The 18848-nt window shown below is 39.0% G+C and overlaps 1 protein-coding gene across 2 annotated transcripts in view; it reads left to right on the top strand.

Annotated features, from left to right (window-relative positions):
* LOC126356270 (DENN domain-containing protein 5B) overlaps positions 1-17990 on the top strand; it is a 467453-nt gene extending 449463 nt beyond the window's left edge. The window contains exons 20-22 of one of the 2 annotated variants that reach the window (XM_050007116.1): positions 4876-5058; positions 9537-9684; positions 14297-17990. In XM_050007116.1, coding sequence (XP_049863073.1) covers positions 4876-5058; positions 9537-9684; positions 14297-14480 — 515 coding nt within the window. In that variant the 3' untranslated portion in view covers positions 14481-17990. The remainder of the gene's footprint in view (positions 1-4875; positions 5059-9536; positions 9685-14296) is intronic. The other variant, XM_050007115.1, reaches the window with a different exon arrangement.
* Positions 17991-18848: the final 858 nt, after the last annotated feature.

Raw genomic sequence — 18848 nt, 5'->3', positions numbered from 1 at the left:
CAGCAAATGCGGGGTGGTTCCCCTTATTGTGCCTCAGTTGCACTATGTCGGCAATTGCTGCGCAAACAAGTTCTCCACATATGCGTACACCACTATTACTCTACCACACATACATAGGGGTTACACTCGTCTGGTGTGAGATGTTCCCTGGGGTGTCCACTGGGGGCCGAACCGCACAATAACCCTGGGTTCAGTGTGGGGCGGCGGAGGGGTGAAGTGGACTGCGGTAGTCGTCATGGGGTTGCGAACCACTGCGGCTGCAGTGGGGATGGAGCCTCTCCGTCATTTCTAGGTCCCCGGTTAACATAACATTAACATAACATAACATAACCTTATACCTATTCTAAATTTATGTCTTTTATTAATTGTCTACATTTTGATAATACAAGGGGAAATAAAATCAATGAAAAGAAATGGTTTACTTAATTTGCAGACCATTTTCCTTTCAAGATTTATCGGTGTGGTACCACTATTTTTCATTATCACCCTAATAGCAGAGTTGTGAAATTTATGTTTGTGTTATCATAAATACATGGCTATTTCTTCCGAATATGTTGCAATTTCTGGAGTTGTGGTTACCATGGGATCTGAAAAAACATTTTTTTATCCAAATATATATTCGATTTTCTTCTATACTGACATGAGAATGTTACAATGTCTCTTGCTTCCAGAAATATTGTCTGCCTGCTGCTCTCTCGTTCGCTGATTAGGACCAGCAGCTGAACCCCCCTCCTTTGTTCCCATTATCTCCTGCAGAAATGAATACTATTGTTGAGTATTGGTCCAATTTCAAAGTAATTTAGATTCCAGTTGCAAATGGATACAGACAAGTTGCAGTTTAAACATAGAGTGGATATTCCTAAAATGCCGTAGCATGTGGTATAGATTCCCATGATTGGCGATGTGATGTAATTTGTTGCCTGCTGATTATGTCCAGTACATTGATTCCTATAATAATTACTTGTACACAAGTGGGTATGAAAACAGAAAAGAAGGGGACAACTGTGATGAGAGATCACTGTTATGTTGCTAAAGTCTTTAAAATGTACAGTGATTGCTTTGAAGTAAAATGTTTCACTGTGGTTGTTTCTACTCTAAAATTTGAAACTGCATAAGATGATGCCTTCGATGCTTTAAATTAAATAATTGGCAAACTACATAATCCGATACATGGCACTAGGGCTCACTATGAAAGCAACATTTGGTTCTAGATTGAAGCCACTAAATTCATTGTGCACTTGTTTTTTTATTTACATGACCTTCTTTCATTAACATGTTTACAAAGATGTATTTAGCATATTTACTAATATTGTTGCACTAATTTTTTTACTCAGTGTCCTGTAATTAATTTAATTAATTGATAGGTCCAGGTAACCCTGACACACTCTCCAGTTAACCCAGTCACTGGGGTTAAATGATCCCAAAGGAGGGTCAAAGTTCTTCTCCAGTTCTGTGAAATTTGTGAGAGATAATGCAAAAATTAAAGTGCCTGTAGCTTTTGCATATGTTTTCTTCCAGATTCTCAAATAAAAGATCTATTCTATAAATAAAATTGTAAAGGAAGGAAAAATAAGTGTAGTTAACTCCAGCTTTTCCTATCCTTAGCACTAGTGTCGGGCGAGTCAAATGTCACACGATTCTTCAAGCTATGTCGATAATGTATTGAGCATTTTGGCGTATTAGGAAATCTTGAGTCTGGTTGAAAGTGAATATCGTTTATCCAGTCCTGCCCTTTCGAATTCTTCAAAATAAACCTGCATGTGATCTCAATAGCCGAACTTCATCTGTAAATGTGAAGGTGACCTCCATATACTCTATTAAACAACATAAAAATGTTAACCTCAACAGCAGTAGTTTAATTTGTGAATATATGGCAACCCTGTGTTTTTCAAATGATGAATTTGGAAAAAAAGTCGTATAACTGAGCAAATATGGTAGTTGATTGCTTCCTAGTTTGCAGCATGTACGAGTATTTCCCCATTTGACACATGCCTCAGATTGTGAGGAATTGAGGCTAAATACCTGTCATAGTTTAATATTTGTGCAATAATAAGTATACTGCCATCTTTAGTATACCTAAGAAAACCAACATCTCAATGTAGGTCACATATCGATCCTCCTCAATCATAGTGCACACAGAAGTGATGTTTTTTGCAGCAACAACCAGTTTTGGCTGACCTTCACAAATTACACTGCCATGGGGAGGAGAGGAATAGTACACCATGAAAGATGACATCAATATTGATCCGATGACAGCATATGCCACCTGCCCAGTAGTAGAGGATGATGATGACGACGATGATGATGATAATGATGAATGATGATGATGTTTGGTTTGTGGAGCGTTCAAGTGCGCGGTTAGCCCATATACAAATTCCCAACCTTTGCTCAGTCCATTATCGTCACTTTCATGAATGATGATGAAATGATGAGGACAATACAAACACGCAGTCATCTTGAGGCAGATGAAAATCCCTGGCCCCTGATAGTAGATGAATAGTGTCAGCGTCGTCCACCAACAGACAGCGTACTGACATAGCTAATAGAATACCATCTGTGTCTATTCTTTAGTAAGGAATGCTGACAACCATAAGGCTCAGTGTGGTGCAACTGTGTGAGCAGCAGGCAACCACACCACAGAGACAACACATTCTTGTTTGCTATAGCCAACTGAGTTTGAAAGGGGTCAAACTGCAGCCGTCTGAGTAGCAGGATGGACCTTCTGAAGAATTGCTCCATGAGTTGGATGTGCGGCATCAGTTTTGCAATGGTGATGGTATTAGTGGTCATGTGAACCTTCTCACGCCTGTAGATGAGGTTCTGGATGTCCACGCAGCACAGACGCCTCTGAGGATAGTCATACTGTCAGGGTTATATTGGCAGATTTTTGATCAATGCATGTAATGCCTGTTGGTCAGGCTACATCCACAGTTCAATGAAATGGAACCCGACCAACAGGAATCACATGTATTGATAAAAAATCATAGTGCTTTTAGAATGGCTGGTTTCTACCTGAAATCTTTTATTTACAATTCAAGAAGGTGATGTGTTGTTCCTAAAGGATAATGCTTGCCTATACACTGCCCATGAAACTCACCGTGCTCTGTAGGATGTGCAGCAGGTTCCCTGGTGAGCATGATCTCTGGACTTGTCTCCAAACAAGTGTGTGTGGGGTATGATAGGATGAGAAATGACTTGTGCAACTCTTGAACCAACAACTCTTACAGAACTACGCAAATAGGTCAAGCAGATGCGGCATAAGATATTTTAGGACAGTATTTGTTGTCTGTATGATTGACTGGATGGCAGTCAGTGCCTGTATTGCTGCCCGTGGAGGCTACATGACGTACTGATATGGGTGTGTCAGCATGGGTTGATACCTGACACCCTAAAAACATTTATGATATTGACCTGTAAACGTGATTGTCTAATGTACTCCATATGCACTTTTGCAATAATAAATCTTGAGCGAACTGGAAGTCTCTAGAAGGGTGTACTAATTTTTTTCAGTGGTGTACATCGATTATAGAAACTACCATAATTTTGCAAACCAAGAGTAAACAGTCTAAACAGTCTTGTCAAAGCTGACTGATTACTGAATGTTAAATGAAGGGCTTTGAAACACTGTTAGTGGGTTAGGATCAGTGGCATGTTTGAGCAAGTCTCGTAAAGAGAAACTTGTAATAAAACCCAAATATGAAGGGGAAATTGCAAATAGAATGCAACTAACAATCTATTGATGACCTGTATCATTCCTTTTCCTGACTTTTTCAACCAGCTTAATTGCAAAAACTATTGAGAATAGGCTGTACAGACCCACTGACCAGCAGAGGTGTTTGGCATTTGATAACCAGATCTACAAAAAATAGAGCATTGAACCTTAGAATCTTTATTTTCAGATTAAGACTGTACTAGCGTACTTTGCGGGTCTAGCCCTCCTGGAAGAAAATATGTTACAGAGAAATGGTTAAGCCAGAGCATATGGGTTTGTTTCCTCGTCCAGCAACATAAACAGGAGAGTTTCTGTTAAGTTTAGAAATTAGGAGAATGGGACTGTCGAAAGTGAAGCTATGAGGAGGAATTGTGAGTCATGTCTGGATATTCTGGTTCTTAAGAGCATTACCTATGAAAGGCAATATTTTAGTTTTATCTCTGGATCCTTTACACTATTTTAATCTGCCAGTATGTTTCATAATGTACTGTACAGTAAAGATAATTCAGTATTGTTGCTTAGGTTTATATTATTTGTATTTCATCCACTATTGTGTTAATATTGTGATATGGTGCTGTTATATCATGTATCATCTACTATTGTTTGTAAATCCCATCTTTCTCTCTCGTCAATTAATTTCTTTCCCTGTGTTTTCTTTGTCATTGGTTCTTTCACACCCAGTACTTGTTGCAAGCTTGACGTCTGCATTGCAGTGTTCAACTTCTTGGTCATGTGCTTACTTGCTGCTGAATACCACCTCCACCTTGCTTCTATTTATTCCATTGCTTACAATTCACCTTTTCCAGTATTATGAGGTTTAAGCTTTTGTTTACATAATTAATTTCTTGATGGATGGTTCAACTTTTAATATGTTATATGTGTGTTTTTTTGTTTGTTTAGTGACATCCATTAGAGCTACTATAAACTTATGTCATTGACAGCTACACTATAGAAGTTAAAAAAAAAAGTATTTTTCAACTATTGTATGTGCAACAAACCTGAGACATATGCGTGAGTTTCAATAGGCCAATCTTATAATTTTCATCACTGTTACAGAGTGTTTTTTGAAGCTTTTCTGCTGGTTTGTAGATGTAGTTAGAGAAGAATTTTGCCTTTTACGTCTGTCTGTCTTTGTGGCTATACAATAGATCTGGTTTTTGCAGGTGATGCAGTGAACAGCATAGTGAAGTATTACTACCGCCGCAGATATGAGAAAGACCGTGGTAGGCTAACTCTGCTATTGTGTGGAGAAATGGGTCTTGTTTATTGCCTTGAACAAGCATTTTTAGTGGGTTTCAGATCAGTTCGCTTGTTTGGAAGGAACTTGTATCTCTGGGACTACTTTGGTAAGAAATATTTTCCTGGAATTTAGAATTTTCTTTCCAAATGTACACCTATTAAAATGCAATTGTATTGATCTGAAAAATATCAGTTGGCTATGAACTTGACAGTTCTCATTGCTAAGTGTCAATGTTTTCTCTTAGTTTACTATTGTGTCATTGTTATTTTGACATTTGGAACTTGCATGTTTGGTGAATATGACATTGTAAATCTTAGAGACAAAATTAAAATTTTGTGTGTCTTATTCTAAAATGGTTGTTAAAAAAAGTGTGTTACATATTTCTACCATTCCAAGAAGAGGAAAAAAATTTAATGATCCAGAAAATAATAAAAGAACACAATTCTAGTGAATAAATTATGGTCATGTTGGCTAAGTTGAGGAACTGTGATTATGTGGAAAAATTGTTTGTGTTTTTTCTGCTTCCAGTGACATTTGTTTATTTTACATATAATTTACCATACTGCCACATGTTTCAAGCATTTTTTGCTCATTGTCAGCCATTTATTCAGGCATATAAGTGTTACTTAAAGATAAAATGTCATAATCTAAATTGATGTAGAGGTGTTTGTTCATTATTGTGCTATGAAGTGGCTCAAATTTGGGCGAGAAGGGGCAGCAGATGGCCAGAAATTGATTTCCAGTCATGTCTTCGGCATGGAGCTGTGCCTCAAATGTTAATGGATACATTTTTTGTATGTCAGTTGTTAACTTATTATTTTGTCATTCCAAAGTGCCATCTGCATTGTTGGTACACTGGCAGAGCTGTTTTGAGACATTACACTATTACACTGCTAAATCTGACATGGATTTAGACAGTTTTCAGTGCTTAAACATTATGTGCGGATGAGTATAAACTATGATGTAAATAAAATAGAAAGAAACTTCCACATGGGAAAAATATATTAAAAACAAAGATTCCTAGACTTAACAAGCGGGAAAGCACCGGTAGACATGCACAATAAAATAACACACACACACACACACACAAAATTTCGAGCTTTCGCAACCGGCGGCTGCTTCGTCAGGAAAGAGGGAAGGAAAAGGAAAGATGAAAGGATGTGGGTTTTAAGGGAGATGGTAAGGAGTCATTCCAATCCCGGGAGCGGAAAGACTTACCTTAGGGGGGAAAAAAAGGATAGGTATATACGCGCGCGCGTACGCACGCACACGCACACGCACACGCGCATTCACACACACACACACACACACACACACACACACACACACACACACACACACGCACACACAAGCAGACATATTTAAAGGCAGAGAGTTTGGCACACGCACACGCACGCACGCACGCACGCACACACACACACACACACACACACACACACACACACACACACACACACACACACAAGCAGACATATTTAAAGGCAGAGAGTTTGGCCAGAGATGTCAGTCGACGCGGAAGTGTGGAGGCAAAGATGATGTTGAATGACAGGTGAGGTATGAGTGGCGGGAACTTGAAATTAGCGGAGATTGAGGCCTGGTGGATAACGAGAAGAGAGGATATATTGAAGGGCAAGTTCCCATCTCCGGAGTTCGGATAGGTTGGTGTTGGTGGGAAGTATCCAGATAACCCGGACGATGTAACACTGTGCCAAGATGTGCTGGCCGTGCACCAAGGCATGTTTGGCCACAGGGTGATCCTCATTACCAACAAACACTGTCTGCCTGTGTCCATTCATGCGAATGGACAGTTTGTTGCTGGTCATTCCCACATAGAAAGCGTCACAGTGTAGGCAGGTCAGTTGGTAAATCACGTGGGTGCTTTCACACGTGGCTCTGCCTTTGATCGTGTACACCTTCCGGGTTACAGGACTGGAGTAGGTGGTGGTGGGAGGGTGCATAGGACAGGTTTTACACTGGGGGCAGTTACAAGGGTAGGAGCCAGAGGGTAGGGAAGGTGGTTTGGGGATTTCATAGGGATGAACCAAGAGGTTACGAAGGTTAGGTGGACAGCGGAAAGACACTCTTGGTGGAGTGGGGAGGATTTCATGAAGGATGGATCTCATTTCGGGGCAGGATTTTAGGAAGTCGTATCCCTGCTGGAGAGCCACATTCAGAGTCTGATCCAGTCCCGGGAAGTATCCTGTCACAAGTGGGGCACTTTTGGGGTTCTTCTGCGAGACGTTCTGGGTTTGAGGGGATGAGGAAGTGGCTCTGGTTATTTGCTTCTGTACCAGGTCGGGAGGGTAGTTGCGGGATGCGAAAGCTGTTTTCAGGTTGTTGGTGTAATGGTCCAGGGATTCAGGACTGGAGCAGATTCGTTTGCCACGAAGGCCTAGGCTGTAGGGAAGGGACCGTTTGATATGGAATGGGTGGCAGCTGTCATAATGGAGGTACTGTTGCTTGTTGGTGGGTTTGATGTGGACGGATGTGTGAAGCTGGCCATTGGACAGATGGAGGTCAATGTCAAGGAAAGTGGCATGGGATTTGGAGTAGGACCAGGTGAATCTGATGGAACCAAAGGAGTTGAGGTTGGAGAGGAAATTCTGGAGTTGTTCTTTACTGTGAGTCCAGATCATGTAGATGTCAGACATCTCGCAGAGACAATAACAAACATAATTGTTGGGTTCAAATTAATGATGTAAATAAAATAGAAAGAAACTTCCACATGGGAAAAATATATTAAAAACAAAGATTCCAAGACTTACCAAGCGTGAAAGCGCCGGTAGACATGCACAATAAATAAAACACACAAACACACACACAGAATTTCTAGCTTTCGCAACCAACGGTTGCTTCTTCAGGAAAGAGGGAAGGAGAGGGAAAGACGAAAGGATGTGGGGTTTAAAGGAGAGGGTAAGGAGTCATTCCAATCCCGGGAATGGAAAGACTTACCTTAGGGGGAAGAAAGGACATACACACATATCCATCCGCACATACACAGACACAAGCAGACATTTGTAAAAGCAAAGAGTATATAAAGTATATAAAGAGTATAAACTATAGTGCCCTTACAGTGAGATTTGTCATACTGACAGTCTTGTAGTCATTTGTTTCACACTGCCACATCTTAACTCAGTTGCCTTAGAACTGGCTTAAGGCTGCCAAAGAATTTTGGGTTTTTCAATGAAGTTATCGCATTACGAACAAATCTCCTTTTTTTGTATTGTGAATGAATATTTCCATTACTTTTATTATATGCATTATTATGCTTTTCTGATTTTATGCAAAATTATGAGGTCGTTTTCGATTTTCGAAGAGTGTTTTTAATGCGTGTTGCTACTGCTGATTTGCTACATTCCCTAGTTGTAGCAATACATATGCTCTTTAAATAGAGATCTGAAATTTCTGCCTGCTTGGCCTATATAATATTTGTTGCAATGGCTGCAGATAATTTTGTAAATGCCAGATGCATCTGGATCTGTGCAAAAACTAATTTTTACATAATTAACAATTCTAGCTATTTAAAATAGGGCTCAGTTAGGCAGTAAAGTGGCAAAACACTAGATTCATGTTCAGGAGGACAGTGGTTCAAATCCCCATCTGGCCACCCATATTTAGATTTCTGTGATTTTCCTTAACCATTTAGAGTGAATGACTGGATGATTTGTCTGAAACAATATGCCAAATTTTCTTCTCCAGTCTAAGGGTGTGCTCTGTCTCTGATGGCCTCGGTAGAGACACAACAGTTAAATCGTCATATTTCTTCATTGTGTTCTTTGGAATGAAAATGATCAGAAAGTTTTTAAAATTTTAGTATTGACTCCTTATGATGTCCATAAGATCTTCAGTTATAATTTGGTCATACTGAAAGTCAACACTCCTCACCAACTGAAGTGACAGGTCTTGACATATGTCATGGAAAGTGACAAACAATGTAGGAATGCTGTACTCCTATGTGATACAAAAAGTAATGGAGATATGTTAAGCAGAAATATTAAACTGCTAACTGAATGCGTTTGAAATAAAGCAATCCAAGTAATTTAATGTAAAAACTATTGTTTTCCCTTAATATCATTATATTAAAAAACTTTGCTTCCGGATTCTGATACAAATTTGTTCCACTTCTACAAATATAAAATCATGATTCCTTGAACACATTTACCTACTTTGTGTGGCCATCCTCCGCAGTAAGCATATAAATACTTGTTTTGCAAATCAAACTGCCTTTACATTTTTTTTACTAAAAATCGTGAAGTGAACTGTTTGATAATCTATAACTAACAAAATTGTATCAATATAGATCCCACAGGTGATGCCTTAAAACAGTAGAAGGCGAAACGCGTATGGATTAAATAAAATAAATAGCAGCAGGAAAAGGCAGTTTGATTTGCAAAACATGATTCCTTTAATTTAAAGAAGGTAAACCTTTTAGTAATTCTGATCTTGGAACTATGTTCACATGCCCAATGTACTTGTCTGTGTCATTTGCAATTAAAATGGTATACTAATATGGCAATTTTATCGAACATCTGCCAAACTTGCATGTGCTCATAAAAATTATGATAAATTACCTTTTAATTGCAGTAAGAGCAAGAGAGAACCTCCAAGAACACGTTCATTTAGGAGATGAGACAGTTCTGTGTTATTGCAACCTTGTGGACCAAGTAGATAACTCCAGTCAGTCTCTTGGCAAGGATGGAAAGTTTCAGCTTTTTATATGTCTGTGTGCAAGGTGAGTAAAACAAAAAAAAAAAAAAACAAAAAAAAAAAAAAATCTTATGTATGCCTGGTATTGCAATCTCATATAGGCACTCCCATCATTAAAGCAGTTGCTGTACTATTTGATGCAACATGATAAACAAAATGCATCATGCACAATGAAAACATTGCTACAGCATAGAATAATAAAGGGTAAGAATATTTCCAGGGGCAGATGTGAACTCTGACCACAATCTATTGGTTATGACCTGTAGATTAAAACTGAAGAAACTGCAAAAATGTGGGAAATTAAGGAGATGGGACCTGGATAAACTGAAAGAACCAGAGGTTGTACAGAGTTTCAGAGAGAGCATAAGGGAACAATTGACAGGAATAGGGGAAATAAATACAGTAGAAGAAGAATGGGTAGCTCTGAGGGATGTAGTAGTGAAGGCAGCAGAGGATAAAGTAGGTACAAAGACGAGGGCTGCTAGAAATCCTTGGGTAACAGAAGAAATATTGAATTTAATTGATGAAAGGAGAAAATATAAAAATGCAGTAAATGAAGCAGGCAAAAAGGAATACAAACGTCTCAAAAATGAGATCGACAGGAAGTGCAAAATGGCTAAACAGGGATGGCTAGAGGACAAATGTAAGGATGTAGAAGCTTATCTCACTAGGGGTAAGATAGATACTGCCTACAGGAAAATTAAAGAGACCTTTGGAGAGAAGAGAACCACGTGTATGAATATCAAGAGCTCAGATGGCAGCCCAGTTCTAAGCAAAGAAGGGAAGGCAGAAAGGTGGAAGGAGTATATAGAAGGTTTATACAAGGGCGATGTACTTGAGGACAATATTATGGAAATGGAAGAGGATGTAGATGAAGACGAAATGGGTGGTAAGATACTGCGTGAAGAGTTTGACAGAGCACTGAAAGACCTGAGTCGAAACAAGGCCCCCGGAGTAGACAACATTCCATTAGAACTACTGACGGCCTTGGGAGAGCCAGTCATGACAAAACTCTACCAGCTGGTGAGCAAGATGTATGAGACAGGCGAAATACCCTCAGACTTCAAGAAGAATATAATAATTCCAGTCCCAAAGAAAGCAGGTGCTGACAGATGTGAAAATTACCGAACAATCAGTTTAATAAGCCACGGCTGCAAAATACTAACGCGAATTCTTTACAGACGAATGGAAAAACTGGTAGATGCAGACCTCGGGGAGGATCAGTTTGGATTCCGTCGAAATACTGGAACAAGTGAGGCAATACTGACCTTACGACTTATCTTAGAAGAAAGATTAAGAAAAGGCAAACCTACGTTTCTAGCATTTGTAGACTTAGACAAAGCTTTTGACAATGTTGACTGGAATACTCTTTTTCAAATTCTAAAGGTGGCAGGGGTAAAATACAGGGAGTGAAAGGCTATTTATAATTTGTACAGAAACCAGATGGCAGTAATAAGAGTCGAGGGGCATGAAAGGGAAGCAGTGGTTGGGAAAGGAGTGAGACAGGGTTGTAGCCTCTCCCCGATGTTATTCAATCTGTATATTGAGCAAGCAGTAAAGGAAACAAAAGAAAAATTTGGAGTAGGTATTAAAATTCATGGAGACGAAGTAAAAACTTTGAGGTTCGCGGATGACATTGTAATTCTGTCAGAGACGGCAAAGGACTTGGAAGAGCAGTTGAACAGAATGGACAGTGTCTTGAAAGGAGGATATAAGATGAACATCAACAAAAGCAAAACGAGGATAATGGAATGTAGTCAAATTAAATCGGGTGATGCTGAGGGAATTAGATTAGGAAATGAGACACTTCAAGTAGTAAAGGAGTTTTGCTATTTAGGAAGTAAAATAACTGATGATGGTCAAAGTAGAGAGGATATCAAATGTAGACTGGCAATGGCAAGGAAAGCGTTTCTGAAGAAGAGAAATTTGTTAACATCGAATATAGATTTATGTATCAGGAAGTCGTTTCTGAAAGTATTTGTTTGGAGTGTAGCCATGTATGGAAGTGAAACATGGACGATAACTAGTTTGGACAAGAAGAGAATAGAAGCTTTCGAAATGTAGTGCTACAGAAGAATACTGAAGATAAGGTGGATAGATCACGTAACTAATGAGGAGGTATTGAATAGGATTGGGGAGAAGAGAAGTTTGTGGCACAAGTTGACTAGAAGAAGGGATCGGTTGGTAGGACATGTTTTGAGGCATCAAGGGATCACAAATTTAGCATTGGAGGGCAGCGTGGAGGGTAAAAATCGTAGAGGGAGACCGAGAGATGAGTACACTAAGCAGATTCAGAAGGATGTAGGTTGCAGTAGGTACTGGGAGATGAAGCAGCTTGCACAGGATAGAGTAGCATGGAGAGCTGCATCAAACCAGTCTCAGGACTGAAGACAACAACAACAACAACAACAACAGTAGTAAGTGATTAAGAAAGTGGGGAGCTGGCTTTACATATATACTTTGTATTACCCAAAGCTCGGTGTTGTATTTGAATTCATATAGTAACAAACTGTTGTGCTTGTGTATAGAAATTTACGTTGTATGTATAATAATTTTGGTGCTAATAAAGAGCAACATAACATCAAAATTATCTTTCTGTGTGTAATGAGATATATTTCCTTACTGTGGCAAGTAAAAACTTTTATCTGGCTCAGATAACCAGTTTTTCCTTGATGGGTTCTTCCTCTGAGTAATGACATTACTCTATTAGTGGACTTCACTTTATCTGCAATAGCTTGTTTGCTTTTAATTGATTATACACTCCTTGAAATGGAAAAAAGAACACATTGACACCGGTGTGTCAGACCCACCACCGGACACTGCGAGAGGGCTGTACAAGCAATGATCACACGCACGGCACAGCGGACACACCAGGAACCGCGGTGTTGGCCGTCGAATGGCGCTAGCTGCGCAGCATTTGTGCACCGCCGCCGTCAGTGTCAGCCAGTTTGCCGTGGCATACGGAGCTCCATCGCTGTCTTTAACACTGGTAGCATGCCGCGTCAGCGTGGACGTGAACCGTATGTGCAGTTGACAGACATTGAGCGAGGGCGTATAGTGGGCATGCGTGAGGCCGGGTGGACGTACCGCCGAATTGCTCAACACGTGGGGCGTGAGGTCTCCACAGTACATTGATGTTGTCGCCAGTGGTCGGCGGAAGGTGCACGTGCCCGTTGACCTGGGACCCGACCGCAGCGACGCACGGATGCACGCCAAGACCGTAGGATCCTACGCAGTGCCGTAGGGGACCGCACCGCCACTTCCCAGCAAATTAGGGACACTGTTGCTCCTGGAGTATCGGCGAGGACCATTCACAACCGTCTCCATGAAGCTGGGCTACGGTCCCGCACACCGTTAGGCCGTCTTCCACTCACGCCCCAACATCGTGCAGCCCGCCTCCAGTGGTGTCTTTACAGGCGTGAATGGAGGGAAGAATGGAGACGTGTCGTCTTCAGCGATGAGAGTCGCTTCTGCCTTGGTGCCAATGATGGTCGTATGCGTGTTTGGCGCCGTGCAGGTGAGTGCCACAATCAGGACTGCATACGACCGAGGCACACAGGCCCAACACCCGGCATCATGGTGTGGGGAGCGATCTCCTACACTGGCCGTACACCTCTGGTGATCGTCGAGGGGACACTGAATAGTGCACGGTACATCCAAACCGTCATCGAACCCATCGTTCTACCATTCCTAGACCGGCAAGGGAACTTGCTGTTCCAACAGGACAATGCACGTCCGCATGTATCCCGTGCCACCCAACGTGCTCTAGAAGGTGTAAGTCAACTACCCTGGCCAGCAAGATCTCCGGATCTGTCCCCCATTGAGCATGTTTGGGACTGGATGAAGCGTCGTCTCACGCGGTGTGCACGTCCAGCACGAACGCTGGTCCAACTGAGGCGCCAGGTGGAAATGGCATGGCAAGCCGTTCCACAGGACTACATCCAGCATCTCTACGATCGTCTCCATGGGAGAATAGCAGCCTGAATTGCTGCGAAAGGTGGATATACACTGTACTAGTGCCGACATTGTGCATGCTCTGTTGCCTGTGTCTATGTGCCTGTGGTTCTGTCAGTGTGATCATGTGATGTATCTGACCCCAGGAATGTGTCAATAAAGTTTCCCCTTCCTGGTACAATGAACTCACGGTGTTCTTATTTCAATTTCCAGGAGTGTAGTTCTTCATTTCCTTACATTAGGGAGTCTGGGCAAGTTACCTGATGTGTTGAAGTAACTGTTTCTTGTTGGGTATGATCAAGAAGTGCCCTCGGAAGTGATCCACTTTGTCAGCTTCAAATCATATAGTGAATAAAAGGTGCCAGGAAATTGCTTAAGTCAATTTAAGTTTGAATGTTGATCACCTCAATGGAATTCTTATTGAGTTCTTAGAAGTAAAAACTACAAAAGATACTATGGCTTCCTTGAACTGATGAAAGACAATCAGTATATATTAAAATTGTGCTTTTAACTTAACCAAGAAATTTTGTTTATTTTTTATTTATTTATAAGAAAACATCTAGCTGCTCACTGATTGCAAATCCATTTCCATTCTGACATTCAGGTTAAATTTACCTTTAAATATTACCTGACTTTTGTAAGTATTTGCTTATCCATATTTTGTTTAACTGCTGGTGTTACAGGGAACATCTTCTAAGCCGCATGCTGCAGCCACTGTCATTAACACGCGCTACACTGGATATGTATGAAGAGCAGTCTTTCCTACGGAACCCACAGTACAGGACCTTCCTCACTCAGATTCTTCATTCACTTGATGAATTTGATATTGTGCTGGAAAACTCGATCACAAAGGATATTGGACAATGAAGGGCCTTTGAAGTGTAAATGTCTGCCTACTGCTAGTCCATATAGTGTGGATCTCATCTCAAGACAGTTCCTTCTCATTATGCAGAGAGGCCCCTTAATTCTTCTTATACGAGGAAATGACTGTGAAGTAGTTTTGAAGTCATTGTGTACCTGATATGTATATGTTTAAGGCCTGTCGTATTTTACATGCAGCTGGCAGTTATGCCTGATGTGGACAGGTCTGAAACATAGAAATTACTGTGAAAATTAAATTTATGTATATGTTGTAACTGAGTAAACAAGAATTGATGTTTATATTCTAGTTACCATTGTGAAATTTTTTTTATTATACTCTGTTGTTAGTTCCTACTACATGACAACAATGATTAATTTTGTGAATATTATTACTCTTTCAGTGAGTAGATGATGTCTTTCACAATAGTAATTTTGTTTGCATTACTCAAAAAATGTGCATTCATGCTGATACTCATTAAACAAAAATGTCCAACTATTTGGCAAATAATAATGTCAAAATGAACTATTTATGGGTGCTTTTGCTTTTAAATTGCCAACTAATATTAGCACTTGATTTGGTAGATTTGAAAGCCAAGTAAGAATCTCTTTCAGAAGTTTTAAGTTGTGGTTGATTTCAAGTTGCTGCCCCTGGCAATCTCTTATAAGAGCTGAGGACAGTGGACAACCACTGAAATTTTCAAGTTCTCCAGGTTCCTTAATAGACAACTCTAATACATTACCATGGGAAGTGTTACTCCAATACAGAGATAAAACTATGAGTCTAGGGATCTGTCTGATTCTCCCCTTCCTGATAGAATGAGTGCTTCTCTCTGTATCCTGGCTTCTTTCATAAATTATCTTTACATTTTAAATGTCCCAGTGTCAGGCTACTGTGACTCTCTGTGTGTCTATGGTATGTGTCCACATTTGTTTTTTGTGATATGAGCCTTTTTGAAATGACACTGATGTGTATGGCATCCTACAGAATTAAATTACTTGTAGCAGTATAACGCTACTTTTTTTTAGGTAATTCAAAATTCCGATATGCCCTCATACTGTTTGCCCAAGGTGCAACAAAGAATCTGTGTTACTATTGAAAGTACAGCTTTTTCTGAAAGTGGGACCACTGAGTTAAATTAAAGAGTAGGGATACATTTGTATAGTCAAATGGACTGAACCAAATTATTTTGATACTCAGGGAATATTCTAACATCAACAAAAAATTTGCGTATTTCTCTTGATATTATGATTGCATTGTGAAACGTGGTGCAGATGTGTTCACAAAGCTAATTTGGTTCTTTAGTGTGCCATTCACTTGTACGCTCCTTATTTCAGAATGCCACAAAAAAAGCTTTCTTTGAAAATATTGAATCAGGGTCCGTACATAGAATAAAATGCTTCATTGTAAATTTCGGACAGCCAACATATGACATGGAAGATTGTTAATTAGTTTCATATTTTTATATTGATGAACTGACAGTTGATACGCACAACAAATTGTAATTGATATATTTTTTATTTCTTTGTAATAATTCACAACAGAAATTGTGTGTCTCCTATCCCAATAAACATTTGATGCCTTTTTGTTGTAACTAATTGAATAAGTTTACTGTGAATGTGTTGTTAATTTCTGTAAACTAAAATGTAAGCTTGTTGACTTGTGGCACTTCCTACTCTCATGTCAGAAACGTATGTGAAATGGAACCAACCTCTGTATGAGACTATTCAGATAAATGATTAATAATATTTGGGTCTTTGATTACTCTTTTTGTGGCTCAGTGTAATGATCCAGACAGAAGTGCGTGCATATGTCATATTAATATGAAGAACTAAAATGAATTTGTACAGTCTACCCAAATCTTAAAATGGGGAAGGCGAGACATACGTGATTCACCCTTCTCTCCTTGAACAATTCATGCGTAAAGTTATGAAGAGAAATACCTGTTATGTCAATGCCTTTGTTTATTTCGCACATCCTTCCTCCCTATTAATACAAAATAATGATTTCTTTTCTGTTTGTTATTTTTAATGGACAGGGATCTTATGTAACTGAACCCATGAATATGGAATTGTACAGAACTCTGCACTGGGATATAACTGTTGTTGTTTGCTAATCAGGCAATAAACATGAGAGTGGTTTGTACAGGTTAAATATTAGTGCCTGGAGCATCAGCTCCTATATTGTGTAACATGCTCTTTCTCCTGTGCAGATGGTATCAGTGTATTTCACATTGGTGCCCATTTTGTCCTTTCTAACAGATGCAATGTGTCAGAAATGTGGAACTTATAATCAGTGTCATCGTCATAATTGGCTTGTTTTTCTGTGTATCGTCGAAATAGTGACTGATGTGATTCCCTTAAATCCACACCTTCCTCTCAATTCAGCTATTACTCACACTTTTTCTTTCAGTGTATATTACTGTGACTGCCCTTGGCTTGACTTTATGTACAGGCTTATGAGATAGTGTTGGGTCTTTTCACTCTTCAACGTCAGATATGCCTTATAATTTTCGAGTAGATTTCAGCACTGCTCTCTTTTTTTCTGTTGTGTTGCTGTGTGTCTGTTATCATACAAGAAGCAAAGATCAAAAGTAAAATCTATGCATCCATGCAAAGAATTATTTTTATTTTAGAAAAGCATTTTAATACAGAGACAACTTTGGGATATCATTTGGATATTAGATGCCTGCGTCAGATAAGACCCGACTGGTGTAACCTGAGATCTTTTCCCAGTATGCCATACACATCACTATATAAATTCTTAATAATATACCAAAATTCTTTATTTCAGCTGTTATGATTTTCTGGTCACATAGCAATTGTGTACAAGTTTTCAGATCTGTATTTTGGATAAAGTTTGCGATATTAAAAGTACTTTTTGTATTTAATACATTCACTAGATTCCTGTATTTGATGAAATTCATATACATGACTGTTCTAGAAGCCATCAATTTATATATCCCTAGCAAATACTCGGGACTATGTACAAACCTTGAAAATAATTTTCAAGTCTGTGATAAAATGTATTATAAGGTTGATTCACCTTTACTGAGAAGTGCATGTTCATTCCACAATCATCAAATCATTGTTTGATAATATCCATTTTTCCCCTCTGTACATGCCATGTCTGTGCTTTACTTGACGTATTTCTTATGGAAATAAGTATGTTTTTATGACAGCTTTACAGTGAACGTGTTTAGTAAAAGATTTTCTATTTATGAGAATTACATTTATCAAAATAGAACTGTGTCCTCTATTAAATACTCTAGCTGAGTAAATTCTACTTGCATTTACAATGCTGAGTTAAAGCCATACATTAAGATACAGATAGCTTTAAAAATTATTGTTATGTAACAGAAAGGAACAGTGTATCATCCATATCATTCTTCTATTTGATTCTTAAATGTACACTTTTAAAATATAAAATTTGGATGGCATCATTTCTCCCATTAGTATTCTTTGTGAATGTTGTACATGTACAGTGTCTAATAAATTTTATGTCATTTCACAACAAATTTTACTTGTGATTGTTAATATTTATTAATCTGTGATTTATGAGAATGATCTGAAAAGACCATAGTCTGAAATGAGCATGCCATGTTTTGCACGTCTCTTTGGAAACTGTTTCAGGATTGGCATGATGTCATAGGGTTATCCATGGAGAGACACTTATTTCTATTTGTCAAGCTTATATTTGGAAAGAAAAAACGATTTTAAATGTACTCTTTCATTATTACTTCTCAGACCATTTTCATGGTGTGGTTTTGAGTATGTAATGAGACAGCTGAGAAATTGAGGAAAAACCCAGGAATTTTTTCATCTGAGAAATATCCAGGATTTTTCTTTAGGATTGCAGGAATATTTCATTATTTTAGTTTTCAGATACATTTCTGTAATTTTGACTGGTATGAACCAATACTTAGAATTTGCCATTAACCAGCTACTGCTTATTAATACTGCAGCAATAGAACATAATAGGGAGAATAACAGCAAAATAAAACTTTATTTCCACAGAAAATGTGCTATTTCCAACAACAAAATGCGATCCACATACAAAAGTCTACTAACAGCAAAATGTGTGAAAGGCTTTAGGATGAAGACTATGCAGTACTTCATAACAACAAACTGTTTTTGATGAGCATGATGTCACAACTGTTTACATTTCTAACAGGTCACTGAAAAATATTGTGAATTGTGGTTTGAGAAGGGTTACTTTCAATGCAAATTTTCTTTTACACAATATGAATTACGTTTACTTGTGAAACTGTGCAATGAATTTCTTAAATTGAGGAGCATCTGACTCTTTCAAAACTTAACACTTTGAGGACAATCCACCTAAAGAAAAATTTAGGGCTCAAAAGACAAGCCATTTCT

Source organism: Schistocerca gregaria, chromosome 3 (assembly GCF_023897955.1).
Source record: "Schistocerca gregaria isolate iqSchGreg1 chromosome 3, iqSchGreg1.2, whole genome shotgun sequence".
Classification (NCBI taxonomy): Eukaryota; Metazoa; Arthropoda; class Insecta; order Orthoptera; family Acrididae; genus Schistocerca; species Schistocerca gregaria.
Note: the sequence above shows the minus strand (reverse complement) of the source record. Positions and strands in the feature narration are given on the sequence as shown.